This window comes from Gavia stellata, chromosome 2 (assembly GCF_030936135.1).
Source record: "Gavia stellata isolate bGavSte3 chromosome 2, bGavSte3.hap2, whole genome shotgun sequence".
In the NCBI taxonomy this organism is placed as follows: domain Eukaryota; kingdom Metazoa; phylum Chordata; class Aves; order Gaviiformes; family Gaviidae; genus Gavia; species Gavia stellata.
In genome coordinates, this window is record NC_082595.1 from 48902092 (window position 1) to 48929944 (window position 27853).

Here is a 27853-nt window from a genome sequence, read left to right on the forward strand (position 1 = left end):
CTACAGTGTAGGATCAGCCTGAAGGCTTGCCCTATTGTTTCTTTAAAATTTCTTGCAATTTCTGAGTTGCCCCTCAGCAGTTACTTCCTGTAGTAACCTGTTAGTAGTTTGCTACCTTTATACTATGTGTTAATTAAATTCTTTTATAAATTCAAGTCCCTGGAGTGTGTTCTGAAATAAGGGACGTGGAACAGAAACAAAATAAAGATGAATGGAGAGTAACCTGTGTACTTGAGAGATGCATCTTCAGTAGAATCAGCCTGTTACATGAATAAAACCTCATGAATACAGCACTGGGTGGGGTTTTTTGGGGGGGGCGGCGGGAGGGGTGTGAAGAAACCAAAACCAAACCATGGTAGATTACCTAAGGATAACAGGTGTTTTCCAAAATGTTGGAAGGAATGTAGCCGTAGTCCTCAAGCACACTTAAGCAGCCAGCCAAAGTGTTCAAGGGACCATCTTTTGACCTGCTCTGATTCTTGTTATCGGAACATCTCTTTTGTATGATGAGACTGCAAGCAGCAGGAAAACTTTAACTACAGAAACCAATTAAAAGAGTTGTCTTCTCTGAAAGTTCAGGCTCTTGGATCGGGTAAGTTCTCATAAGCCATCTGCTTTAAATATTAACTGTCTTCGTGGCAAAGAGCTGCCCTAAGGAGCTCTTGAGTTTCTTCTGTTTGTTGATGGACTTGCTCAAGGAGTTTGGCCATTTGACTTTTTCTGAATGCTAAGGAAAATTCTGCATCTGAAGAGGAAAAACAAATGTTAGACAACCTGCTGTTTTTCCTTGTATTTTAAAACAGATGCTTAGAAAGCTTGTATTACAGGTTAGATACAATTGATGGTTCTTATTACAGTGTAAAGTACAGAGAAGGCAGAACAATAGTCTTCTACCACACAAAGCAGATACAAACTCAGTTTTCATCCTTATGACTGTTGAAGATTGTTTGCTGCTAAATTCTCCTGATCCAGATGTCTAAAGCTCAGTTGCCAAATTCAGCCTTATGCAACAGGTGCACATGAAGACATAGCAGGCTTTATGTATGTGAAGATAAATGCTCTGTACATTTATTACAGAATCACAGAATCATTAAGGTTGGAAAAGACCTGTAAGGTCATCGAGTCCAACCATCAACCCAACACCACCATGCCCACTAAACCATGTCCCACAATGCCACATCCACATGCTCCTTAAACACCTCCAGTGAGGGTGACTCCACCACCTCCCTGGGCAGCCTGTTCCAATGCTTCATCACTCCCTCTCAGTAAAGAAATTTTTCCTAATATCCAGCCTAAATCTCCCCTGGTGCAACTTGAGGCCATTTCCTCTTGTCCTGTCACTAGTCACTTGGGAGAAGAGACCAACACCCACCTCTCTGCAACCCCCTTTCAGGTAATTGTAGAGAGCGATGAGGTCTCCCCTCAGCCTCCTCTTCTCCAGACTGAACAACCCCAGCTCCCTCAGCCGCTCCTCATAAGACTTGTGCTCCAGACCCCTCACCAGCTTCGTCGCCCTTCTCTGGACACGCTCCAGCACCTCAATGTCCTCCTTGTAGTGAGGGGCCCAAAACTGAACACAGTGTTCGAGGTGCGGCCTCACCAGTGCTGAGTACAGGGGCACGATCACCTCCCTACTCCTGCTGGCCACGCTGTTTCTGGTACAAGCCAGGATGCTGTTGGCCTTCTTGGCCACCTGGGCACACTGCTGGCTCATCTTCAGCTGGCTGTCAATCAACACCCCCAGGTCCTTTTCTGCGGGGGAGCGTTCCAGCCACTCGTCCCCAAGCCTGTAGCGCTGCATGGGGTTGTTGTGGCCAAAGTGCAGGACCCGGCACTTGGCCTTGCTGAACCTCATACAATTGGCCTGGGCCCATTGATCCAGCCTGTCCAGATCCCTCTGCAGAGCCTTCCGACCCTCGAGCAGATCAACACTCCCGCCCAACTTGGTGTTGTCTGCAAACTTGCTGAGGGTGCACTCGATCCCCTCATCCAGATCATTGATAAAGATATTAAACAAGACTGGCCCCAAAACTGAGCCCTCGGGGACTCTGCTTGTGACTGGCCACCAATATGATTTCACTCCATTCACTGCGACTCTCTGGGCTTGGCCATCCAGCCAGTTTTTTGCCCAGCTAAGAGTGCACCTGTCTAAGCCATGAGCCACTAGCTTCTCCAGGAGAAGCTAGCTACTGTGGGAGACAGTGTTGAAGGCTTTACTAAAGTCCAGGTTTACTATATTTTAACTCTCATCTGTACTCAACTTCTAGCCAAACCCAAAAAACTAACCAAAAATGGAAAAAAAATCAAGGAACAGAATTAAAAGTATGAAAAACATGTGAGATTTCCCAGCTCTAATACTAGCTCATCATGCAATTTGCTTATTTGCTTGCTTTTGCAAAATAAACTAAATTCATACCTGAAAAGTTTTTAGGTTGTGTCTAGTGCCAAACATTCTTATATTGGATAAAAACATCTGTACCTGAAGTCCTATTTTCCTGCTGATTGGAAAGCCTTTAGTTTTAAAGCGAGCAAACAAACAAAAAAAACCCCCCTGCCTTTATCGTAAGATACTCTTAGTTACTTAAAGACAGGTAAGGTAACAGCTACCCTTGAGATTATTCTGTTTGCTTAAGTGAGCAGAGCTAGTCCCCAGAGGAAGATGCCAGGCACCATCATTTCTGTTATAAAGCAGTGCCTGTTTGCCTCTGATAGGAGCAGGCAGCGTCTGGCAGCACCCCAGGAGCTCGGCCCAGCAGGAAGGACATACCTTCTCGCAGTCTGCAGAATGTAGAGATGCCCAGCTGCTGAAAGCGGATCTCTTGGTGGGTAAGAAAATTCTTGAGATAGGCCTGAATCTCTCCAATTTGGTGCTTCAACAAAAGCATAATTTTTTCTGCGTAAACAGGAGAACCACTGGAGATTAATAGGAGCCTTTAAAACACTTTGAAAACTGATTTTTGTAACAACATTTAAGATCGTTAATGACTCATTTAACTTCAGCTACAACCGATGTTATTGCAAAGAATGGTAAAGGGCTTCCATGTATTACAGCCTCTAACGGTACTGCTGATGCTTCAGGTAAATAAAGTGCTGAGTGGGCTGCTGTGCTAGGAAGCTTGTCCTTGTGCAAGGTGTGTGCTGATTTTTGGACTCATCAGCCTGTCATGCTAACCCATCTATGAAGCGATTGTGCTGTTGGTCTCTGTTCACTGCTTGAGGGTCTGCTCTATTGCAAATCCTCGATGGTAGGATTGAAACAGGTTTGCGTTTTCCCTTATTAGAGACTCATTATAGACTTCAGTTTCTCTCACATCTAAGAATTAAAATCTAACCATGCTTTTCTAAAGAACGTGGCAAGAATCATCTGAACACCTTTTTCTTGCAAGTCTTAAAGGCTCTTAGCTGCATGGGACAAGTATATTAGGCATAAAGCTGTTTGTTTTCTTCAGGTAAAAATAATGCTCTCTTCATTCACTCTCACTAAAACTTAAAAAAATACAGCCTACATTCTTAAAAGCCACTTTACTTCACTGCTCCTGCTCATCTAGTCTAGAATTACAACGGCAGTGTTTGGTGCAGTAAGATGCTTTCCTCTTGCTGGTCAGGGAGCAGAGCTGATCTAAAATTCTGGAACACAACCATGCCCTTGTAATTGTCTCTACCAACCTCTCCTCCTATCTGGGGAATGCCATCACATTGTACATACTGAGAAGGAGGGTCAAACAGAACGATGCAACAACGTCTCTTGTCTGAAACATGTTCTCATCTTTCCCTTGGTAAGGAGTGTTTTACACTATCCTACTTTCCTACTCAAGTTGTTTTTAAGGACCTCAGAATTGGCTACAGACTAGCCCTGCAGAATGGTAGTGCTTGAAGAAGGCAACAACCACCTGAATCAGATCTTTATCTGTGGTCCATTTTCATCCCTTGGCTTTCTCATGGATTCAAGCACTGTGTTATGTGTATGTCAAGGGTGACTGCAGGCACTTTTATGTTAATAAATTTGTAGAGACCAGATAGAGGATGCTGTAGGAATGTTGAAGGTTGTTCAGTGCCTGACAGTTAACTCCTTTGGGAAAAGGCTCATTTCACTCCAGCCAGCCATAAATATCTTTGAAAGCACAGATAATGCTGTGTGACAGTTACCGTGACCTATCATGTGCTGGATGATGAAGGCAGCTTGAAAGGATGCCTCAGTATGTTCCAGTTGGCCAGCCAGTCTCACCAAGCACTTTGTCAAGGGTTCGTCCATCCATTGGACCATATGTAATGTGGCTCCTTCTGGAAGACAGAAAGATAAGAGAGTAGTCTGTAAACAGAAACTCCAGTGTTGAAGAAATGAAGGTGAGAGGTCTCCCAGAAAACATACTGCTTAAATAGGAAATCCTTTACACAGTTGAGTGAAGCAAAATAAGTGCTGAACTTGTGCAATAAGTACATTTAGATTATAAAAAAAGGGTCAAGTCCTGAGGTTATGCTCTCAGTAAGGTAGCGCCATTGATTTGATTCATAGAAAGGCTGATGGATTCTTTTTGTTGGTTTTGTGTGCTGAAAGAATGAATCATTTTATGTACAAGATTCATTCTTGCCTAGTGAGCTCAGTCTGTCCAGCAGCTGCTGGGCACCTCTTGCAAAATTAAATGTGACATGTCGCCAGTTGCATGGTGGTTACAAAGATGCGGGAGATAAAGTGTTTGACAGGCAATATCCAGTGCTGAGACAGACTGGGAAGATTTACATTGATCCTCTGTGCCATGAGGAGTGCTATACCTTCCCCGGGTGGTAATTTGGGATCTCTTGTAAGATCTGAGGCTGAGGGGAGACCTCATCGCTCTCTACAATTACCTGAAAGGGGGTTGCAGAGAGGTGGGTGTTGGTCTCTTCTCCCAAGTGACTAGCGACAGGACAAGAGGAAATGGCCTCAAGTTGTGCCAGGGGAGGTTCAGGCTGGATATTAGGAAAAAATTCTTTACTGAGAGAGTAGTGAAACACTGGAACAGGCTGCCCAGGGAAGTGGTGGAGTCACCCTCACTGGAGGTGTTGAAGGAACGTGTGGACAAGGCACTGTGGGACATGGTTTAATGGGCATGGTGGTGTTGGGTTGATGGTTGGACTTGATGACCTTACAGGTCTTTTCCAACCTTAGTGATTCTGTGATTCTGTGTGATTCTGTGATCTATGCGCAATACACTTAAGGAGAAAAAGCTGTTTTGTATTTTAGTCTTTTCCTCCTCTTATACTAGTTTCTGCTGTCGTGAAATGAATTCAGCCAGAGAAACTGGGCGACATTACAAGTAAAAGTAGACAGGCCATGTACAGCAGTAAAGTTCAGCACAAAGAATTTTGAGTAAAAAATTTTAAGCAGTTCAACAGAAAAAAGTACAAACAACACAGCCCATGTCTCCTGCCAGTGAGTCAGATCTTGCTCTTCTTGAAGCTTATAGCAAAACTCCCAGTGAATTTAAAGGGAAAGACCTGGGCTATATGCCCACATGTGCTTCATCTCCCATTAGGATTAATAAAGGATTTGTACACTTCTCAGATTAACCTATTTATGGTGGGGTTGCTTCCCTACCTTGCTTTGCCAGCTCAGCAAGGCAAGATGTCACATAATGAAGAGAGTCTTCTTGAATGTCAGTAGAAAGCAAGGTCTGGAAGAGACCTTCAACACATGGGCTCTCAATGATTCTCTGCAACAAGACAGACATTCATGTTTAGCACTTCCATGATGTTTTAGTGGTGTCTGAGGACTTCAGAAGTACTGAATAACTCTTAGCAATACTGAAGGCTAAAACATCAATAATGGAAATGTCTCCTCCCAGGTCTACCACGTGACAAACACTTTCTATTGTTCAGAGATTGCCTGATTTTAGACCTTTCTGAGGGCTTGTTCTGTCTGTGGGATGTTCTCATGATCACAGATCACTCTGAGCTCAAAAGAATTGTGATTCTGTGATTGCTGCTGTACCAGGCTGTATGTTAGTATTAAGCTGTCATTTGCTCAAGTCTTGCTGCAGAGGTGAATAAGCTGAGTGCTCCAGGGCAAAGCACTGGGAACTGTGGAAGTTTATCAGTTTCTTTTATTTGCCTCGAGGGCTTTGAAAACTTTCCGGTGTTGAAATGCTCTCATCTACAGAAATATGAGATGACCTCTCACTTTTCTGGAGAGAAACGTTATAAATTAAACATTTCTGTGTATCCCTTATCTTTTAGGCTGAATCTGCTATTGCCAAAAGCGGTGTTGGGCAGCTTGTCTTTGTACTGGGATATATATTTTAGAGACTGAGTTGAAAACAGACAGGAGACTTAGCCTGTGCTGACCTGGATTAAAAGCACATGAGATCAAGGAATGAGTCCTGAATGAGTCACCCGGAGGTGACTGGTTACTAGTAAAGTTGAATCAGCTTTGAATCACAACGTCATCAGCTCTCTGGGAGGTCCTAATAATGGAAGCTGCTCACACCTCCATAAGGGAGCTCAGGTGTCTGTCAACAAAAGGGAGTATCTTTTTTTCTGTGTTCATTTTATGTTGCAGTTCTTTAACTTGCTGCTTAGAGGTTGAAGCTGGATTGAAGACTGCTGCCTTTCAAGCTCCTACACTCTTTTCGTGTCCTGCTGGCATAAAAACAGTACTTCTTTTTCCTCTTGTGCCAAGGGCTCTTATGCATTTTAGGGATGGTTCCTTAGAATTGACCCTGGAAACCTGGCCCTCCCGCTCATGTCTGTGGATTCACTTGTGCAGTGAGAGCTAAATACATTGCAAGGCACAATATAAAGCTTTATGAAGGTGAACCAGCTCCCTGCTGATAACAGAATAAAGCCATATAATTTAAGGGACAAATACAGTAATTTTTTTAAAGCAAACTTTGAAAGGATGGTCCATTTTTTCTCTTACTGTGGCCTCGAATTTGAGGGAATCTATTTCCCTGCAAAAACTGATTTCACAACTATCAGAAATTCATATAATTCTTAGTTAGCATAAGTGAAAAAAACTATTGAAAATATTTTTTCCTTTTGGCTAGCTTACAACAAGCCTCAGATTTTCCTGGATGGCTCCTTTAATTATTATGAAATGTCTTTGCTAGATGTATGTTTTATACCTATGATGCCATCATTCAAATTAGGTAACTACATCACTCATAGGAAAAATTAAACATTTCTTATTTTAACTAGCATTTTTGTATTGTATTGGGAAAATATGAAAAAAACCCCCCTTTCATTATGGCACATCAAGTCCTTTTATTCATACACACAATTTTGTGTAGAGTACCCTTGGCATATGTTTCATTTAAAAAGAAAAAATCTTTCTGTGGGTAGTGCTGATTTGATATAAACATAACTGCAACCTCCCAGCATATAGTTCAGTAAAAAATATTGGATACCTACCCATCTGTTATTGGAAAGGCTCAGGTTTTTGATGATACAAGCAGTATGGCCAACAATCACAGGGTCTGTTTTATGCACTGACAGTAGCATCCCCAGGCTCTGTAGTAGCTCGGTACACGCCAGAGTGTCCTGAGAAGAGAAACCAGTATCTCAATTACATCCAGTACAGACAACACAGTGCAACTTTGCAGCAAACTATAGATGGATAAATCTTAGGTCTGAAAGAAGAGCATTACTCAGCTCATTTAAACCAATGGTGTAGCAGCTCGGTCCAGTGCTTTTTCTCTCAAAATATGGTCTACTGACTGGCACTGATCTACAGACCACCTGCTATGGAAACCTGGAGTCTTTAAGGTCTGTTAGTTTATTATTGTTTGCATCAGATGTTTCCCAGAGGTTGTTGGTAGTCAGGGGAAGGATCCTGACTGGAAGGTAAAGTGATCAGGATAGGTGTGAAAGGCAAAAGTGCATGGGGAAGTAGCAGCAGCAGTGTGTCCTTGAGTACCTCAGCAATTTACCTCACCTACAATAATGGACTGTATGTTTAGATCAGTTTGTGACCAGGCGCCACTTTAGTAACATGTTCGGAACAGCATCTTCTGAGTTTATACATGTGTTTCTCTACTGTCTAATGGATATTTTAGAGGGACTTAGTACTGAGTCCCTCTCTCCCTGAATGTAGTCTTCCTCCAATTACCACTAATATTAATTGAATCGGATCTTCTGAGTTTGGATTACTGCCCTGGTAGTTTCCTCAATAACAGTAGGGATTAAGAGGACACTGTTGTTTATATGAGAAGCCTGATCTCAGCAGGCTTTGGGTTAGGTCTATAGTTAAGAGCAAAAGATCTCCTCTTGGGAGCATTTTTTCTTTCAGTCTCTTTCCCTTAAGAATTTGAGTTCTTTATGCAGTTCTTATGTTTGTTAGTAATGAACTATATTATTCGTGCTACTTAGAAATTGAGACACATTAGCAAGAGTATCCAATATAAAAGAAATCACCAGTCCTATATACAGTTGAGAAAAATCACGTAATTCTGAAACCTGCAAAATCTCAGGATCACTGAAGCAGCGTTGAAAGGCAGATGTCTTTAAAAATTAGTTTAACTTGCATCTTTCTTTCACTTAGGTTAAACTGTAAAAGTTTATCTTATGTTCTTTTAATATCAGGTGACATCTTCACTTACATTAATTTTAAGCACTGTCACAACCAGCAATCCTAAAATAAAACATGAAAATAGATGGAAAGGGCAGTGCTATGCCTAAACTCAGGACATTTAAAAAATCCTATATGCAGATATGGCTATAAATTTTCTCCAGTTTTATTTTTCCTTCTCTTCAAAGGCAGAAATAATACAATTTTAGATAATCCAATTAAATTACCATTGATGACTGTTTTCTGTGCTTTTGGACCAAGTGTCCTCTTTTCCATGTAATTCCATCAGCTACGGTACCCTTATTTGATTTGCTACAGCCTGAGAGAAGGAAATTGTCTACAGACTATAAATGAACTTCATAATATATAATGACTTCCCTGCCAAGCTCTTCTGTTTATTTACAACCTACATTAGCAAGTGACAGTATTTTGGATTTTGCTGAACCTCTTTTTTGGCTGGCATATGGCTGGGATCCATATTTTGTTTTCTGGCTCAGTCCTGCACAGTGTGAGAGAATCACGAGAAAACTCTGAGTAAAAATGGATTGGGTGGTTCAGATGGATATTGATCTAACTTCTCCCAAGATTAAAAAAAAAAAAAAAAAAAAGGCAAGGAAAAGCATTCCATCAGCAACTGTGCTTCCAATTGCAATGCTGCACTTGCACCCCGTATCCAGGGATTTCTTGACAAGATAAATATTATCCCATTCACCAGGTAGCAAGATGGGAAGGCAAAGTTATTTTGTACCTGGAGTGGAAATTCAGTGGCATCATTTGGAGTAGAAAAATCCCTGCCACCCTGACTTCCAGGTCTTTGCTCAAAGGAATGTGATTTAAAAGGTTGTTTTCTCACAAAGCCTGACTCTTTCTTCAGTGTTTCAGGGTTGGGCTGTCCTTGGGAGAACTGAATAAAATTCCCCCTGCAAGAGGGAAGTTTTCCAGCGCTTGCTGGGAATTGCTGCTAACAGCCTGGCCAGGGGATTGTAAAAAAGGGGTTTAAGCAGGGAGAAGAGCTCCCGTGAAGCATTCCCAGGGGGTTTGCTTCATGGTAACGAAAGGGCAGATGAATTCTGCCCTATTGTATCCTGGGTAGTATTTGTAATAATTCAAGCATCACTTGACTTGGTTGTAAAGGTTAGCTTTGTTCGGTGGTTTGTTTTCCAACAGCTGTTCCCATGGAGAAGTCCCTCTTTCACTCACTGAGAATTCAGCCTGGGTTAGAGAAAGAAACCTTGACAAGATTTGAAAAACAGGCTAGAAAAGGCATGGAGGTGGGGAGGAAGAATCTGAGTAAGAAGAGGTCAGCCTCTTCTCAGAGTGCCCAGGGCTCGCTCGCACAAAGCAGCAACATTCAGTAGTCAGGGATGAACGTGTTTGCTCACTAAAACAAATTTTGAGATGTAGATACTTCTCACTGGAGTATCAGCCCTCGAGGGTGATGCTTTGATTTCCAGCCTCCTGCTGCTGACCCTTTTCCCCCATGAAGGACAGGCTGTTTCGCTGCTGGTGCAGCAAGTGTGAACTCCTGGTGCTTTTGTCTGTTCCCACTGACGTTGTGCTGTGCCCTTTGTAGCTGGGGGTTTGAGGTGCTGGTAAAGATGTTTCAGGATCAGGGAGGAAAGGAGGTGTGGATACTCTTTTCTGGGAGAACAAAAAGTGTGAATGGTGTTTGGCAGCAAGAAAAGCAAATACGAGTGAGGACTATGTTCCAGCGTAATGCCTCATGCTGAGTAACGTTTTTACTGTGTAAATAGCCTCCAACTAACTTAATGTATTTCATCTGTAAGCTTGTTGAGAGCAAATTGTGTTTTGATTGCATGAGGCAGTTTGACAAGCCATGACGACGTTTGGTGCTAATGCAGCCAGCACAAAATCTATGAAGCCACAGTGCCTTTGAAAAGCTCTGTGCTCTAGTTACTGTTTCCCAGGCATTGAGCTTACCCATTTTTTCCATCATGTACCAGAGTTAAAGGAGGTGCAATTTGGTTTGTACTGTGCTGTGTATGCGCAACCAAGGTGTAAGACACCAGGTTTCCAGTACCCGGAGGACATTTCAAATTAGACTGAGTGTATTTCAGCCATGAGAAGCACCTAAGCCCAGCTGTGGTTACTCAGATCATCTGTCACTACTGCTTAAAGCAATGTGGGAAGAAATGTTCTCAGATTTTTTTGCTTTATCTATCCAAACTCTGACTTTCTTAAAAGGTTATTGTTAGCTTAAGAGACCTACGAAAAATCTTTCATCTCCATGTTTCTAAGGATGCCTTTCATTACTGTAATGGAAAAGCGCATTTAAAAATACTTACTGGTTTTACAGGGAGGATGAAAGTACAGCTGGAGTGTCTGTTTTGTTTATTTGCTGCAGTTTATTTCTAGTCAGACTTCTTTATGTATTTGTATAGTGTTGCACTGTTAAGGGTGGTGTTTACCCCGAACGTGGGCAAAAGAACTGTTCTGTAACTAAGGACATGAGGAGACACAGGAAAGTCCTGGTGAATTAGCTAAAGATAGATAGGATTTCAAATTTTATTAACCCCCCTTGCTGTCTTGATCGTAATTCAAAAGGTGTTAAATTTATGCAACTGTACTTTTGAATAACTGTCCATATAGGGAAGTAAGGTATTTTTGCACTTTATTTCGCACTAATGCGTTTTAAGAGCACACTCTAAATTAGTTTGCTTTTCAATGTGTGGGGAAGCTCTGTAGCCAAGGAATAACTTCCTTAGCCGTCTCCATAGTTGCAGCCTCTCATGGTGCTACACGTGTCCTGCCCCTTGTTACACCCACCTGGAGACCTACAATCTGGGGACCCCGGGGGACTACAGGGAGTCGCAGGGAGTGCAGGGCAGTATCCACACATCCAAGGAATCTGACACCCATCTCCCCCTCTACCCTCTCCTTGGTCCCACTACAGGTAATCTGATTAACTACAGGATCCTTTGGATCCCACTCACCACAACAGATAGGCTCCTTGCATAGTTAGTGACAGTGCAGATGCATTAGACAAAACCTCGTCAATTTGTGTGGGAGGGAGAAGGGTTGCGAAGTCTCACAGAGCCTATCAGTCATTCTCAAAATGCATTTCGTATGCAGTTTTGCCATAACAGAGTGTTACCCCAGGTGGTGGCCAGAACTACTCTTTCACCTCTGGTCTTGGGAAATGACCTCCCCACCTGGTTGTGTGGGTGCTGGGACAGTATCCAGAGCAGAGCAATGGAGGCACGACGCACATCCTCGCTGCCAGATGCCAGGAGAGAGCGCAGCTTGGGCAGGGTGTCCTCAGCAACCATCTCGGCCTGGATGTCCACTGGTTTGGGAAAATGTCTGAGGTCAGGGAGCTTCAGAGCACTGTGAGGAGGCATTCAGGCCCTGACTCATAAACATTTGACTGTGTGTCAGTGATGAAATTAGAGGGAACCTCCCCATCTCTGTTGGATGGGACAATGCTGGATGTTTGGCTATAAAAATAAACTCTCATTTGTTATGGCTCCTTTTGCTAAAGGATTAATACAGGCGTGAGAGCAGAATGTAGGTTTGGGCACCCTTCAGTTTGTGTCTGAACCTCAGCAAGAAATGAGGGGAATTTTCTGAGTCCTTCATTGGCGTAAGGCCTGGTAGGAAGGTGACAGCTTCTGCTGCACGGGTAGAAACACAGACCTCCCCAAGCACCACCTATCTTACAGAGTTATGGTTAGCCAGGGGAGAGATCAGCCATTCTGGCTGAATCGTTATATCCCATTTGTCCCTGCAACTTTAGCGAGTGCATTTGGGCACTAAAGGCAATGCCAGAGCAGCCAGCAGATGGAGTGGCAGTCCTAAAAGGCCAAGCAGACCAGGGGTTTTCAATCATGCCAAGGAGCAGCGCAACAGTTCCTTCACTCCCAGCTGCACTATAATTGTGATTGCTTGAAAATTAAACACCTCTACATTTTCTAGATGAACAAACCCTGGACCCCAGGGCTCTAGCGTTGAGCGTGCCAGTCCTCTGCTTTCATCTCCTGAGTATGCCATACAAACAGATTTTGGGCATTTAATAGGATAGGATGTTTTAAAAAGGATGACAAATGCTTGGGAGAAAACTATATTTAACGATAGACAGGTTCAGGCCTTGGGAGAAGGCAGGTCCCCACTCAAGCAGCAATTTCAGGAGACATTCTGTCCTAATCAGGTTTAATGCTTAGGAAACATGGAGGGAGAAAAACTTAATAAGTTGCAAAGGCTCTGAGTATATGACCTCTGCTGTCTCTCACTTTGTTCAGATACTTGCCCTCGCTACCCGGGAGCTCTGACGTTTAGTTAGTCTATGCACTGCAACTCCCTCTTCCCTTAACATCCAATTAAAACGTAGAAAGGTTCCCAAGCCACTGTGCTCACTTGGAAAGGCAGAGGGAGAAAGAAAAAGAAATAGTGCGGTTCGTTTATCTCCAAGATATTGCTTACCACTAGTAGCCAAATTTCTTAGGCAAACACATGCTTGGCTTGAAACCTGCTTGTGCCAAAGAGAGAAGGAAAAAAAAAAGCAGTTTCAGTAATGCATGTTCCTGCCTATTGTACGCAAAATCAACATGACAACACTAGCAAGCTATTACACTATCTTCAGAGCACAATTTTTGGGACATATTTTGTTGTCAAAGTTTTGATGATTTTTTTTTTTGTCCACCTCCTCTAGTATCAGTCAACCTGTTGTTGATGAGGAAGAGCCAATGGGGTTCAGATGTTGGTTTATTTTAGGAATGTCAGATACGTTATAGGAAAATGAAAGGAGTGAATTTCTCTCATTTGCTTTGCCTTTTTTTCACTTCCCTCCTACACAGAATTTAAGGTTCCACCCTTTAAATCCTGAACTGTGGCTTACTAAAGTTTCTTTGGTGTGGCTCCCAACAAAGCAAAATTTTCAAGATGTTATTCTTTGAAGCCATATAGTCAAAGTTATGGATACCAAAAAGGAAAAAAAAAAAAAAAAAGTAGCATAATAGATGCCCCAGATACTTGCTGTCACAGACACAATGATCAAACATAGTTGAGAGCCTTGACAGAGCACTTCACACACATAGTTTGAAGTTTAAAAAATACAGGCCATCCTAGTCTAAAGGAAGTGTCCAGGGCTGTAGAACAACTTTAATGATTTCCCTTCTCTTTCTCCATACATTGACCTTGTAGAACTTATGTATCTTCTAATATATGTGTCTTTTCTCATGGGAAAGATGCTGCATAGGCACCTGTACAGTAGATAAGCAGAATTGTGCAAGACTGAAACTGGAAGCCCAGTTCCTAGCTTTAGTCCGATGCTAAGCCTTTACACAAAGAGAAAGCTACAGCTTTACCTTGTCCACAGAAGAGGATAGGAGAGAGATGAGTGTCCGCAGTAGGAATCTGTTGCCGGGTCTCAGCATGGCTTCGTGGTGCTGAACGTTGGCTGCCATGTTGCTTAGGGCAGCACAGCTGTAATACTGCAGAGAACCAAGAAAAAAGTAGAGAGAGAGGAGGTCACAGTGGTGACGTGTTGAAAAGAATAAAAATAAATTGGAGAAATGCTCAGATTTAGAGCTGATGAAAATAAAGTGCTTTTTCACCTTAAGGGTGTTTTACTGGGTAGATATGGTAACAGCCTAAGTATACTTCCTCCAGGAAAAGCAACGCAATCTGCTGTAGCTACAACAGCAGTCATGCTGTGGCACTGCATGTTGTATAAACCCATTAGGACCATAGGTATTTGGGAATGTACTGTGCTGCTGCAATGATACTCCTGCTGGCACGTAAGTTAGGTCATCTGCATCTACTGTATTATATGTCTACGTTGATTTACTCAGGCTGGATGTAGTCATTGCTCTAGCATGCCAAGAGATCATTGTTAAAGGATTTAAACATTAGCACTAGGGAGGATTATATATATGTAAGAGTATGTGTTACTAGGGTGGTATAATTAGAAGAAACAGGCTGAACTGCAGACAAGGAAATTTTAAGATGAATCTCAGAGAAAGCTGATAATGCTGAAACAGTTTGCAGAAAGCAATTCCAGAGGCTCCACCCCTTCAGACATTTAAAAGAAATCTGAATAGAGATAACAAAACTGATGGAGGAAACAATCCTGTACTACTCAGAGGACTGAATGAATGAACTAGGGGATTTCAACGTTTACAACTCTGATTCATAGATTTTCATCAGCACACTTTTGAAACAAGACTGGCTCTCTGTTAAGTATGCAGAATCACAAAAAGGTGTCTGTGGTAGGCATAAAAAAGGAAGATTTCCCAGACATTTACAGTAATAAGAAAAAAATCTTTGCAAGTTATGCCTTCTCAGAACACTTAGTAAAATTCCTTAGAGTGGAAGATCAAAGTCAGGATGCAAAAAAGCAGAGTAAGAGGACTATCTGCAACCTGTCTGATGATCTGAAAGACACAAGAAGGTAACCGCTTAACAACCGTGTGCATGTGTTAGTGTGTGCTCGCAGACACACTTCTGCGTTATAAACTCTCTCCTGTAGAGCTAGACAACTTGAGTGTTTTGAACATACATTATCTGACTGACCTGAGTTTCACCAAGGTGCTCTCACATGTTTCCCCACTTCTCTAGAGAAACCTTCCCTCCTCTCACCTTTTCACTTCTATATTCTGTGGTTTGTGCTCTCCTTGCAGTCACATTGTTACTGTTTAAAAATCTGCCCTGTTTGAGCCATACCTGCACTTCTGAGTCAGGAGATTCCAGCAGCAAGGCAAGAACTGGTAGGGCTCCTTCCTTGCATAGGACCTGTTGGATTTTCTCTGCCATTTAAAAAAAAAAAAAAAGTGCTGTTAGTGTGTCTTTCCCCTTCCCTCCCTCTCATCTGGAGGCACCATTCAAAAAGGATATGCACAATCATTGGATTGTGGAGCATGTGATTGAAGAGTGGTGAAGTCGTCCAAATACATGCCAGTTAGTGTGACTGGAGAGTATATAATTTAGAGATTGTGCAATATAGCAATATGCAGACATTTTAACAGAATGACTAGCAGGCTGTCTGATCAATTAAGCCTTTGCTGGTTTTATGCTAAAGACTCTTCTGATGTGTAATAGCCAAATGTAGAAGTTCTTGCCAACCATTCCCTTCCACCATACAGAGATAAGAGACATTACTCATGACTGTATCATTTAGCTGTGTGGTATAATGGTATCATCTAGATAGGTGAGATTTAATGCTGGTTTGTTTCAGAGTCAAGGTATGGTAGTGCACATGTTATTGCAGAGGATGAATACTGCTTTTGCTAAAGCTGTTGGCAAATATCCTAGGAGCCTTTAACGTCTGGCCCATAACAGTTCTATTTTCATCTTCCAACATCAAGTTAGGGATACAAATCAAACGTTCCTAGAGCTTGACCTTGTTGGATAAGCTTCTGAGATTGCTTCAAAGTACCACCAAATGTGTTGCTAACTTTTTAGACCAAGTTATTTCTTTAACAAATGATGGGGGTTTTTTTATTTCTTTGACTGATGATTTAAGTGCTTGTACATTAGCCCCTTGGGGTTGAAAATCAAGCCTTTCTATTTCAGTACTAGGCAAAAAAGTGTCTGTGTTAGCTAAAGAGAGGCCAAACTTACATCATCAGCCTATGGTATCAACATGAATGCCATATGCAAAGGAAATAATTCGTTGCTCAGATACGCTTTTATTCTTTTTGAATTATTTTTCTATCAGTGAGAAATTTTCTTTCAGCAATTTTAGATAAGTCAGAAAGTACCTGATTGTGTGAGGTTGAGAATAGCACCAACTGCATTTTGTTGGACTCTAGGATCGTAGGAATTGGCAAGAGACAGTAGGGGAGTAACTCCTCGAGCAGCGCCAATAGCCTCTCTGTTGGACTCTAGAGAAAAGAATCAGAGAAAGAAAGAAGGCATTGCCATCTTACTGTGAGCCAGGGCAGGACAACTAGCAGGACTAGATTTCTTTGGCGTTCGTTTCTCTGGTTCTTTGGTATATATCAAAATTTCTCTGTATGCTCAAAGGAACCTGTTAAAAATTTCAAGAGCTCAATGGGAAAGAAACTAACTCATGACTTCCGGATTAGCCATAGATCACAGCTGGTTCAATGCTTTTGTTTTGTGACTGGGACGATTAAAATAAAAGGACCATAAGTCCCCTTAAACAGGTTAACAAGGTGTCACACTTGCCTTGAACCCTGGTATGTCTGATCAAGCAGTGTCCCAGAGTGTCCCAACCAAAGACTACATAATTTACTGCAGGTAAGACTGAATTAATTTAGCAGGGTATATTCAGGGCCCATTTCTGTGTCTCCTTTGAGAGCTACGAACAATGCAGGGGTTTCTAAAGACAGAATTTGACTTAACCACTGGAATTTGAAAATACGCTTCTTTGAAGTGGTGATGCTTCCCTGCATGGCAATGTACTAAGTTGTACAGTTGTATTCAACATCCTGGAGTACAAGGAGAATTCAAAAAAGATCTGCAGAGTCCCTTGAGACTCTTGGATTAAAAACTGGGGAAAAAAATAACTATAATGAATAATGCTATAAAATTAACTATACACTATAAAATACTATATATTTATGCACTGTGTCTATAATTATACTACATATGATAAAGTTATATTATGCTATGCAATATAATACAATTTAGAAACAAACCCTGCTTTTAGTACTCCTTTTGTTTTGGACTTACTGAAGGTAGCCTCATCTGCACCGTATAGAAGAGAATCCTTCCATTATGCTCTTCCCTACCCCTCTATCATGAGGCCATCAAAACATTTGCAACAAATAACATGCTGCCACACTGAGACAGCTGTGGTCCTCTCCCCCCTACTGTCTTACTTATATCTACACATTATCTGTATTTGTATCTTATAAGCATTCTAGTGGTATAATTTTGGAAAAATAAGGTGTTGGCAGTGGTGTTCTTTGAAGTCGATGAGATTTAAATGGGAATTAGACCAATGAAGAATGCTCTTCCTATCATAGTATTCTGCAGATTATTTTATAAAAGGAAAAAGCAAAGTCCATAGTCTACATCTTCCATTATTTATATGAGCCAAACTGCCACTGAAGACCACAGGAGTTTTAGTTGAGTATTGCTTCATTTATGTACATTTCTAGACAGTTTAAACAATGGCCAGTCTCTGGAATTTTGCTGAGAGAAATGTGAAGCAGAAGAAAGCAAGAAATATGAAGGTATTTGCATGAGATCAACTCCTCAGGTGCCAACTAACCTAGAGAGTTAAGAGAACAGAGCCATTATTTCTACACCTGGAGCCTATCTATACTAGGCAACTGATACACACAGATAAACCAGGATATTTATTCAAGTATAGTTCAGCCAGTATCAGTTTAGTATTCCAGGACAAGTCCTTTTCTGCCTTCATATGAATATTTTATACTCAAGGAAATGCCTTTCATTCTGGAAAAAAATACTCAGAATTTTTGAGCAAAATAATTGTTCCGGGAGAAGTCATGTATTTAAAAATAGCTTTTCCACATGGGAAGCTATTATTCTGGTGAAATATTCTGGTCAATTTTGCCGACAAGCCTTTCTCCAATCTAATCTGCTTGCATATTGTTCTTTTGTTTCCCTCAGCAAAAGCAGAAATTCTTTTGTGCAGCTCCAACTGATGGAAACCAGTCTGGTGTGATGTAAACTCTAATTAGTTGAGTAAAGAAAAGAGGGAAAAAGATTGAGAATTCAGATATTACTGCTTCCTTCGTTCTTTCACACAATACGCTCCATGAATGTTTGTGAATGTGGAAAAGAACCTCACATTTGGGCAAAGGGATTACAAAAGTTTGGACAAAACTTGGGCAAATTCTTTCTTCCACTTTCCCTTCTAGGTCAGGGAAGGGGAATCCTATATCCTCTTGTAAGAGAGCTTCTCAGGAGTGTGTTTCCAGTCTGAAGATATTCTGAAGGAAGCACTGGCCATGACAGAATATGAGCCATTGGGTGCTCCAAATGTTCTTCTTCCTTAAAGAAACATAACTGGCTTGATTTAGAAAGGCTTCACATCCATGACAGCTGAAAAAAATTTTCTGCCTGAGGTCTCAGATGTGGTGGTCAATACTGGAAGCTTACAGTGGCAGGATGAGCTCTTACAGCCTGCTTCAGAGGGAGGTGGCACATGGAGACCCAGGCACCCTGGGAAGGACTGGGAAGGACTCTCATCACGGAAGAGTGGAGAGACCACAACAGGTACCCACACAATGGAAACCTCTGAGACCAAAAAAAATTTTTTTCTTTTTCTTTTCCCTAGGGTCATTCACTAGCTGACAAGTTCTGCTCTGCAGTCTTTGTTAGTGCCAAATATTGTGGGTTTGCTGGATTTATTTTTACATATGTCATTTTCCCTTATCCTTCTCTCCACTCTCATTCTAGTTTTGGTCAGATAATGCAGCTGAACACCATCTGTTTTGTCAGCTTATGACAGAATGGATGGAGATATCTATCTCACCAAGATGTGTAACTGTACTATCATCTCCATAAGAGATGTGGCAAGCTAGATTATGTTTCTCTCCTGGATCACCTGTTTATCTAAGTAATGCAGTCCCTCCACTGATGCCACTGCAACCACTGATGCCCCTTAGAGTGCTTTTAGAAGGGAACCATACATTCAGATGCTACTTTAAAGTGGGGAAATCAATAACATCTACTCAAGCTGCGTTTGAATAACTCGCCTTGAAACCTGCATTTATAAATTCTTTTTTTCCCCTCTCTGCCATTTGTGTGCTTGAAAATTCTCCTGTCGGTACAACTTTGAACATGCTCTACACCCAGTGCATCCTCCTTGTTTAGCTTAATGCAGATGTTAAGGCCTCCCTAAACCGTTGCTGTGAACGTTTAGTTCTGTTCCTATGTAGTCTGAGAAGAGTTCTTATCCCAGAACTGATGACTTTCACTCACAGATTGAAAAGCTGAGAGAACTGCAAATATGCACATGTCCTTTTGCTGTGGGACAAATGCTGGTGTTGGAACAAACTGACCTTCAAATCCTTTTCATCCTTCTGAATGGGTTTGTTTGCTGATTTTATTTTTGGCTACCTATTGCAGCAGGTAAGTACCAGACAACCCAGCTTATGTATAACTTGCAGTCACATTGCTAAACAGCTTCACTCTGTACACAGTCTTGCATGCTCATTGCAGCAGAATTAAGACACATTACCATTCTTGGATTTAGAATTTTAGTCACCTTAAAGCTATCTAAGGGTCTTCCTAATTTGGTTATGCTTCCATATTTATCTTTTTTAAACCACTGTGAAGCATGAATGGCTTACTCGAAGGACATGACTGAACAGAATACCTTTCTCAAGAAGACCCTTTAAGACATCAGAATCTGTGAGTTAAAATTAAAATAAACTGTAGAGAATTGACTCTTGCTTTAGTCTCATTGCTGTGGTAGCTAAATATATATATATGTATGCGGTAGCTAAATATATAAATATATAAAGAAATAAATGGATCCAGTCCATCTAAATTCTAGTTAAACTGGAACAGAGATCCTCAACACTGATCAAATCCCAGGCAGCAACCTAGCCTATGCACTTGCAGAACTGCCTACCTCTATGTTCAGCAGATGCCTTCCTATCTAGTTTGAAAGCTCCTGGAGTGCTTAATTTGAACCACTTGTGCTCAGAAGTACACTGGCACTTAAGGGAGTGTGCAAAGACATTAGGTGACCACCCTCAACAGAGAATGAAGGTGGATTGGATCTGGAGTGGGTGAGGGTTCCCTATACTCTCGGTTAAAGATAAAGACATCTAGAATGGCCAGAGTGCCTCCAGGACTAAGGAACATCCTTAGGTCCCCAAAGAAGTTGCTTTCTCTGTGGGCTGCTTAAAACAGGTGAAGGGATATCTCTCTGTAGATCTTCAGGAGCATAACTTCACTGACCATACACAAGAAAGTCCTTCTAGTGCAAGGTACTTAAAATTTTAGCGATGCCATGCCTAATTTAGACATTTAAATGAGACAATTTGCATTCCACACAAAGTAATGTTCTTAACCTGACCATAATAATATGCAACTCTTAAAAATAAGTTTCAAAGGGAAAAGTGTTTAAAACCCTGCAAATAAAAAAAAGATGGCATGAAATGCAAATCAGCACTTTCATGTAGTCGGATCCTGCTTATCCACTCCCCCTTTGCAAGGTAAATACATGAGAAAGTAACACTTTCACCACTTCTGGGAGATTGGATTGCAACTTCCCCCACTGGAGAGGGAAGCTGGTGGAATAAACACTACAGGAAGGGAAATAAATGTTGTTCATGGCCTTTCATACAGGCCTTTATAAAATTTTTACAGTAGAGTTACACAGTTTGCAAAAGGTAGAATAAGCCAGACTAACCTGATAACCTTTCTTTTGGTAACTGTGGTTGAGCTTATCTGTCTGGATGCCAGGAAAATATCTAAATCATGATATGAAATATGTATAATTAAGGAAGAGAAGTTGGTGACAAATGCAATTAGTACATGATGGACATGGAACTGACTAAAAGCAAGCTGGCAGCAAGTTTTGCTGAATGGGAATGACCACCTGGAAGGAGGCTACAAGTAGAATTCCACGAGGACTGGTCTGCAGTTGGTTTTGAACCAGGAAATTAATACAAAGGTGTGAGTGCAGCACTGTCAATGCAGTGGAGGACTGGAATATTTTACAAATAACAGACAAGTTAGAAGACTGAAGCAACAGAAACAGAATGAAACGTTACAGTACAAAATGCAGGGACGTGCACTTGGAAACGTTGGTTGCAGACCCTTCATTAATTGGTGTCTGCTGGAAATAGCAGCAGAGGAGGAGAAAGACTAAGTGATTAAGTCAGTTGCAGGATGACAACATCACCATGATGCAATCACCAAAAAAGCAAGTGTTATCATGAGATGTACCACAAAACATATTTCCCTGGATGCCACAGTAAAAGACACACGTGAGACCCCAGCTGAAATACTGCACATACATTTCTGGTGACCTCTCTTTCAGAAGAGATTAATTCAAAACGGAACTCCTGCAGTATTTATGTACATCTTGGGACTGTAAGAATGCCTGAGGTCTGTGGTATCACAAAACAGCAGATGCAATTGCTATGTTCTATTTCTGGAACATATCATTTACACCCAGAAGGGCTATGAAGATGAATGGAGAGCCTCGCTCACAAGAGGAGTCTTAAATGAGCTTGGCTTTTTCAGTCTATTAAAACGAAGGAGCCTCATCAGCATAGATATCAGAGAGGCAGAACTACTGAAGCAAAAGCCAGTGTAGACACTAATTAAGATAAGCTGATCATGAATATATTTAGGTTGGAAATCAGAAAAAGGTTTGTAATCATAAGAGAATGAAGGTTAGAAACACTGAGAAAAAGATCTTAACTGGAATCTCAAGAGGTTGAATTTATGATGTGGGAATACCAAAATTTGCTGCTGCATCTTATGACTCTTAAACCAATTGAAAATAGGTTGGTTTACCTTGAAGTACGAGGTAAGAGTTGAATGAATTCACTGCAGAGGATAACGGGAAAGAACAGCACACTCACCTGAAACAGCCAAAGTCATGGTGCAGGCACAGGAATTACACTGGACAGCAGGATCCTCTGACTCAAGCAGATCCAGAATTGGCTCAAGTAATCCCATTTGGACAACTAATTCTTTGTCAACTATTCACAAATTCAAGAAAAAATGGACAAACAGAAAAGTAAACAGTTAATGCATTTGTGAAAAGAATATATCTTCCTTTGACTGCTTTGGGGGTCTATAGTATGATTATGCAACATAACCCTAAGATGGAAACAGCATGAAAGGCACTCACAGTCCCTAGCTTGGTTTGCTTGATTCCTCTTCAAACAAGTGTGAGAGATGTTCGGAGGTTCTAGTTCAGAAGGTCCCAAATATTTCTGCTAGCAATTCTGTTTTCAAACATAAGGTTCATTTTGGAAAGTGCAACTGCAGCTTTCCAACATGTTCACGATTTACTCACACCCCCCCCACCTTTTTCTTCTGAAGTCTACCCTTTAAATATTATTTTTTACTTGTAAATAGTGATGTGATATTATTTGCAGCAAGATCCTTAAAAAAAAAAGAAAAGAAAAAAGCTAGCTTCATTGAAGACTGACCCTGTCTTCTGCTGTTATGGGATAGTATGATGGAATACCTGTTGTGGCCCAGGTGCCAGGGAGCGCAGTAGTAGATGCAACAAGGGCTCCGTTGACAAGGTGTGGGGTGTTCATGCCCTGTCTGTCAACATAAACTTTACCGGGAAGTTTTTTCATCTGCAGCTCCCAGATCCTATCTCAATTACATTTGCCCTATTAGCTACAGAAGAAAGTGAATTCCATTAAACTTTTTTTTTTTTTTTTTCAATCTGCAAGCAATTTAAGACCAAGGTCCAGTTAATAAATAACAAGAAAATGAGCACTATCTCATAGGCAGGGTTTATTTCCAAGAGCTGTTGCTTGAAAGGGTACGTGGTGGGCTCTCGATCCAAGAATGAGAATAGCATAGCTGCTTCCACACCAGTCTGGGAATAATTTATCAGCCTTTGCACACGGATCCAAGATCTCTTGCCACATGATATAATCTAGCTGGAGGGATCTGATATATCCAGGTGCCACCAGAATATATGTGGCTTGCAGACAGAAACAGACTCACACCTGTCCTATCAGGAACACAAAAAAAAGAATTTGGATTTGTGTAGACCTGGGTGTGTATATGTGCCCTCCTTCTATCTGAGTCTGGCTGAAGAGATACTTTTTCACCTGAAGAGAGATGTGTTGTTAATTACTCACTATTTCCTTCCAGCAAGAAGTTGACGAGGGACAAGGAAGACATCTGCTGCACCTCCAGATCAGCAGACTGTAATAAGGCATAGAAGGGTTCCAGATGCTCCACAGGCAGGGCGGCATTCACTGCAGGAATGAGAGGAAATATTCAGGAGTCTCATCGTTCACTGCAGTCACATTTTTCTCTTGTTGGTCTTAAGCTTCAGGCACTACCATACATAGGCTGAGTGGTATTCCCCTTCATTTAAATTCCATTGCTACTGGCAAAACAGGGCAAGTTTCCTGAAAAGGTTTTGAATACTCATGTACTTCAAAAACATCATGGAAAGGGAAGCAGTATGCCTTGCTACCAAACAAGTTATTCCACCTCATAGCAGGTCCTCGTGTTGTGGCTATCTGCACTTTTTGTCCAGCAAAAAACACAGGAGATAAAGCTATCAAGCCAAGTGCCACAATATTCTCCTTGAAGTAAAATTCAAACTAATCAAATAAATTAATTAATTAATCAGAGCCTGTTTGTTGCTGGTATTGCTACCTTTTTGTAGGACCCAAACTCTATCTGGAATTTTATTTGGCATATCTAGGCTGACTTCTAACTGTTTACAAATTACCTCAGGAGCCAAGTGCTCCAACAGAATAGTTAGGACAAATAAGAACATTTCCTTCATAAATTTCCACTACAATCAGGCCTCTAGAGCTTTGTCCTCTTCCAAAAATTATATAATATAAAACCTTAAGTGATCACTATGTCCATTTCCTTCCACCTTATTTTGACGGTGTTGCTCTCAGGAGATTCAGTACACACTGACTCTAACTACTTTGGGTTCTGCTGAGTTTTACGGGAGTATTACAATCACATAAATGACAGTCGTTTATAATCATGAGAGACACCTCCTCATAGCAAAACCCAGAATGACTCTGCCCACACAGCAATGACAGCATTTCCATTTTCCTTAGCAAACAACACAGCATGAAAAAAAAAAAAACAACTTTGGTTAATGAATCAAAGGGAGTTTCACAGTTGGAAATACTACTTTTATTTACAATTACATGAAAATTTTCTAATGCCCTGAGATAACTTACTGTGCTGACTCATATGCAAGTAATAGAGGGCAGCAGACTGCTGTAAACCTGGGTTTTCTGAAAAGGCTAAGGTCCTCAAGGCTTCCAGAGGGTCCTTTCCCAGTGGTGACATTTCAAAACCTAAAGATGCACAGTGACAGCACAGACTCAATTACAACTGAAAAGGGTTAGTTTACAAAAAGAAATCAAAATTTACAGTCAACCAAACACATAAGGATTTTTGTACTGCAACAACTCCATGGAGCCCATCTATCCTTATTCATGTTTCCATGAGCAGAAGCAATAAATGAATCTGGAATAACCTGTCCTCAGCAATGCCTCTTGTGAAGCTCACAAAGCTAGTCATTGGAAGCAAGATAAATTATAACCTTTAGACACTTTAATGCTATCCAATATAAATGCAGGTGTTCTTATTCTCCATAAAAATCTTTATCTTTTCCTGAATCATAGATCTTTGTTAAAATGTATCTACTGAACATGGTGTTCTTAGTTATAAGCTATAGAAAGAGTATATATTTCTAATTTACTACATTTTACGTTTACTGTGTTTCCTGTCCTGGGTATTACAATAAAGGATTTCAAGGAATAGCAACATGGATTGCAAATGGGCTTGCCTCAGGCTCAAATTTCTAGCATGAGTTTACCTGTTCTCGAGTATGATAGTTCCCCTGTGAATAAACCAGATGGTCAGCAATAGCCATCAAGCAGTAGCAGTCATGCATGACTTCTGTAAGTCACTGTATAATGTACTTATAATGTGTGGAATGGAGCAGCAGAAGCTAAAAAAAGGACCATTGAACCAATGCTCAATAGTATAAACTGTTGAAAAGGTAATTGACTGGTGGAGCACACAATTATATTTTCAGACAATAGGTTAAAGCAGTGCATTAAAGATTGAAATATCTCTATGAACAAGATCTAGCTACTTTACCTCCCATGGGATAAAGAGATTCAAGAGATGTGAGGGGTGTGAGCTTTCATGCCTCAGTGCAAAACTCAACCAACATCTCAAGCCATTAGAAGCTGCTGATATGTCAAGAGTAGCAAACACCTATCTTCAGGATTAGGTAAGTGGGCTTCACAGAAGAAGTGTTTCATATAAAGATCAATTTTGTTTAATAATTAAAAATACACACAAAGGGAAGGAGTAGCCAGCATGTGCAAGGTTTTAGAGAAAAAACAAAAATTTTTAAATCTGTTCCTTACACACTATCTGAATCTCCTACACACCTATGCGTTTTTGTTTGGGAGAGTAATAATACAGAAGCCACTCAAAATCTTCACCTTCTTATAATACCAAGCATTTGCTGCCCTAGCTAACAGCTGAGTATGATGATCAACCATGAAGTCTCTCCTTGCACCCAAACTCTCCAAATGTTGGCTCCCTGCTTATTACAATTTGTCCAGAACTGAGGATGGGCTTGTTCCATCATGGAATAAAATACACAGGCAAGCGCTAAAGTAAGATGGATGTGTCTTGGTTCTCTTTGTGAGGCTTCCCTGCCTCCATCTGTCTTGGTAGCAGGATTTGGCCACTCAGAGAATTAACCTTGGTTCTTCTTCCTGAGTGCTGTGTATCTCCTATCACAGACATTGGGACCTCCCTGAGAGCACACATTGCCATCTGTGCACTGCTGTCACAGAAGCTCTAGGCTCCCTGCTGCTGCACCCCAGCTCCTGAGGATCCAAGATGGACCAGCCTTTCGAAGATCCAGCTCAGAGAGGAAAGGATTTCTTAAGAAAACATACACTTACTCTTTTCAGAAAGCACCAGTGGGTGCTGCAAAGGGCCGTTCTGGCATCACCATTTTTTCCAGACCACCCTTGCCTTGCACCTGATCCATCAGCTGAGCTGAGATACTGCCAAGACTGTCTTTTACACACTCAAGAGCACGCTAGCCTTTGGAAAAAAATGTTGAGACCTGGAAGATCCCCACTGTACACCAAGCTGAAAGGCCTAGTCCTGTTCTGCAAATGGACTTCAGTATTTAGCCAGTGCTTAATGTGCAATAATTAGTGAACTGGACCAGCAGCACGGGAGTCCCCACGTTCACAGAGTAATGACACCAGTTAATACTAGCTGAGGCTAATTCACGCATGTTCCCAACAACCAGCGTCACAGCAATTATTCCAAAGGTTCTTCCACGACAGATCATTTCAAACAGAGTTAACTGTGCCACACCAAGAAAAAGTGTGTCTCCTGGTCCTCCTCACAAGATAGTTTTATGTCCCCAAAAAGGCAAGTAAAGAAATAGTAGTTTGTATTTCACACCCTTCATACAAATGAGAGCAGAAGGCTATGCAATTTTGTGCAGTAGCTTTAGCCCAAGGCTGTTAAACTTAAAACAATATACCCAATTAGCTGTGAGACAAAGCAAAACCAAACAAGCAATGGCCCCTGCCCAAGCTTGAGACAAGGAATCATTTTAGGTGGACAACTGACAAAACGCACTCATCCAAGAGAGTATTCTGTGATGCAGGACTGAAATAAAAAAAAAAGTTTTCCTGTTGATATTGTTGTATCTTAGGACAGGATAGAGAGGACATTACCAGTAGATAAACTGGGGAATTACAAGTAGATAAACAGGGGAATTAGGGAGGTAGCCTGTAAAGCAGAGGAGATACATGAAGAGTTATGGATCTACTTTGATTTGAGCTGAATCATATGATTAATGTTCAAGCCTTGTGTCTAAAACGTTTGCACGTTTGGAATCTGAGGAAGTCCTGGGAGCCCAATGGCGCTCGTCCCAGCATGACTTTGACCTTCCCCACATACAGTGCAGATACCCCCAGAACAAGTCCAGGTGTTCTCCAGCCAGCAAAAAGCCTGCACAACTCAGCCAGGACCACACTGTGACTTGCATGCTGACAGCTCGGCACTCATGTAGCAGCCAGTGTACAGTATAGCCTGTTTCTAGCTTTGTGACCTCAGTGACAGACTTAAAAAAATTAACTTCGATTACTAGAAGGACTCACTTTTATGAAACATATTTACATGGGTTATGTATTAACAGTGGTGGCAGAGCAAGAAAGTGACTGACCATTTCTACCTAGATCCAACTGTTACACCACTTGAGCCCTTGGTGTGCCGTACGCAAAGAAAAGGCTTTGTAGCTCTGGCCTTTCCTACATCAGCAAGCTGCTTCCTGCCATACCACAGAAGTTCAGCCAACAATCTGTTTTCAACTCGCAAAACGAATCTCCTTGTTCTTTCCCAACCCTTTAAGAAAAAAACCCAAGCCCTCTTACCTGTTTCAATATGTTGCAGAAACTCCTGTGCTGTCACTCTCTCGTGAGGCTGCAGGATGGGCTTGTACAGCTGTCTGGCTTTAGAGCCGTTTTGTTTTAAGCAGGAGCATTTGCTTATCAGAGTTAAGCACTCCTTGATGCTGTGCACCAAGCTGGAGGACGTCCTCTGAACAAAGGCCACGAAGTGCCGCAGCAGCTGCATGCATCGTCCACACAGTTGACCCATTCTTGT

The 27853-nt window shown here is 41.4% G+C and overlaps 1 protein-coding gene across 1 annotated transcript; it reads right to left on the reverse strand.

Annotated features, from left to right (window-relative positions):
- Window positions 1–623: 623 nt before the first annotated feature.
- LOC104253101 (uncharacterized) lies at window positions 624–27853 on the reverse strand. Its single transcript, XM_059835795.1, has 14 exons — window positions 27622–27853; window positions 24373–24492; window positions 23296–23415; window positions 22048–22167; window positions 16261–16383; window positions 15224–15306; window positions 13867–13992; window positions 12983–13028; window positions 11716–11849; window positions 7387–7515; window positions 5576–5690; window positions 4147–4281; window positions 2768–2893; window positions 624–745 (listed from the first exon to the last, which is right to left on the reverse strand). Exons 1-14 carry the CDS (start codon window positions 27845–27847, stop codon window positions 624–626), a joined length of 1725 nt encoding a protein of 574 aa, XP_059691778.1. The 5' UTR covers window positions 27848–27853.

Bases quoted from the DNA above. Each gene is read 5' to 3' on its own strand.
- LOC104253101 (XM_059835795.1), bottom strand. From the start codon at position 27,847: ATGGGTCAACTGTGTGGACGATGCATGCAGCTGCTGCGGCACTTCGTG. The intron at 11,850-12,982 runs GTAAGCAATATC...TTCCCAAACCAG, and splicing joins AAGAAATTTGGCTACTAGTG to TGGACATCCAGGCCGAGATG. The intron at 4,282-5,575 runs GTAGGGAAGCAA...TCTGTCTTCCAG, and splicing joins TGCTGAGCTGGCAAAGCAAG to AAGGAGCCACATTACATATG.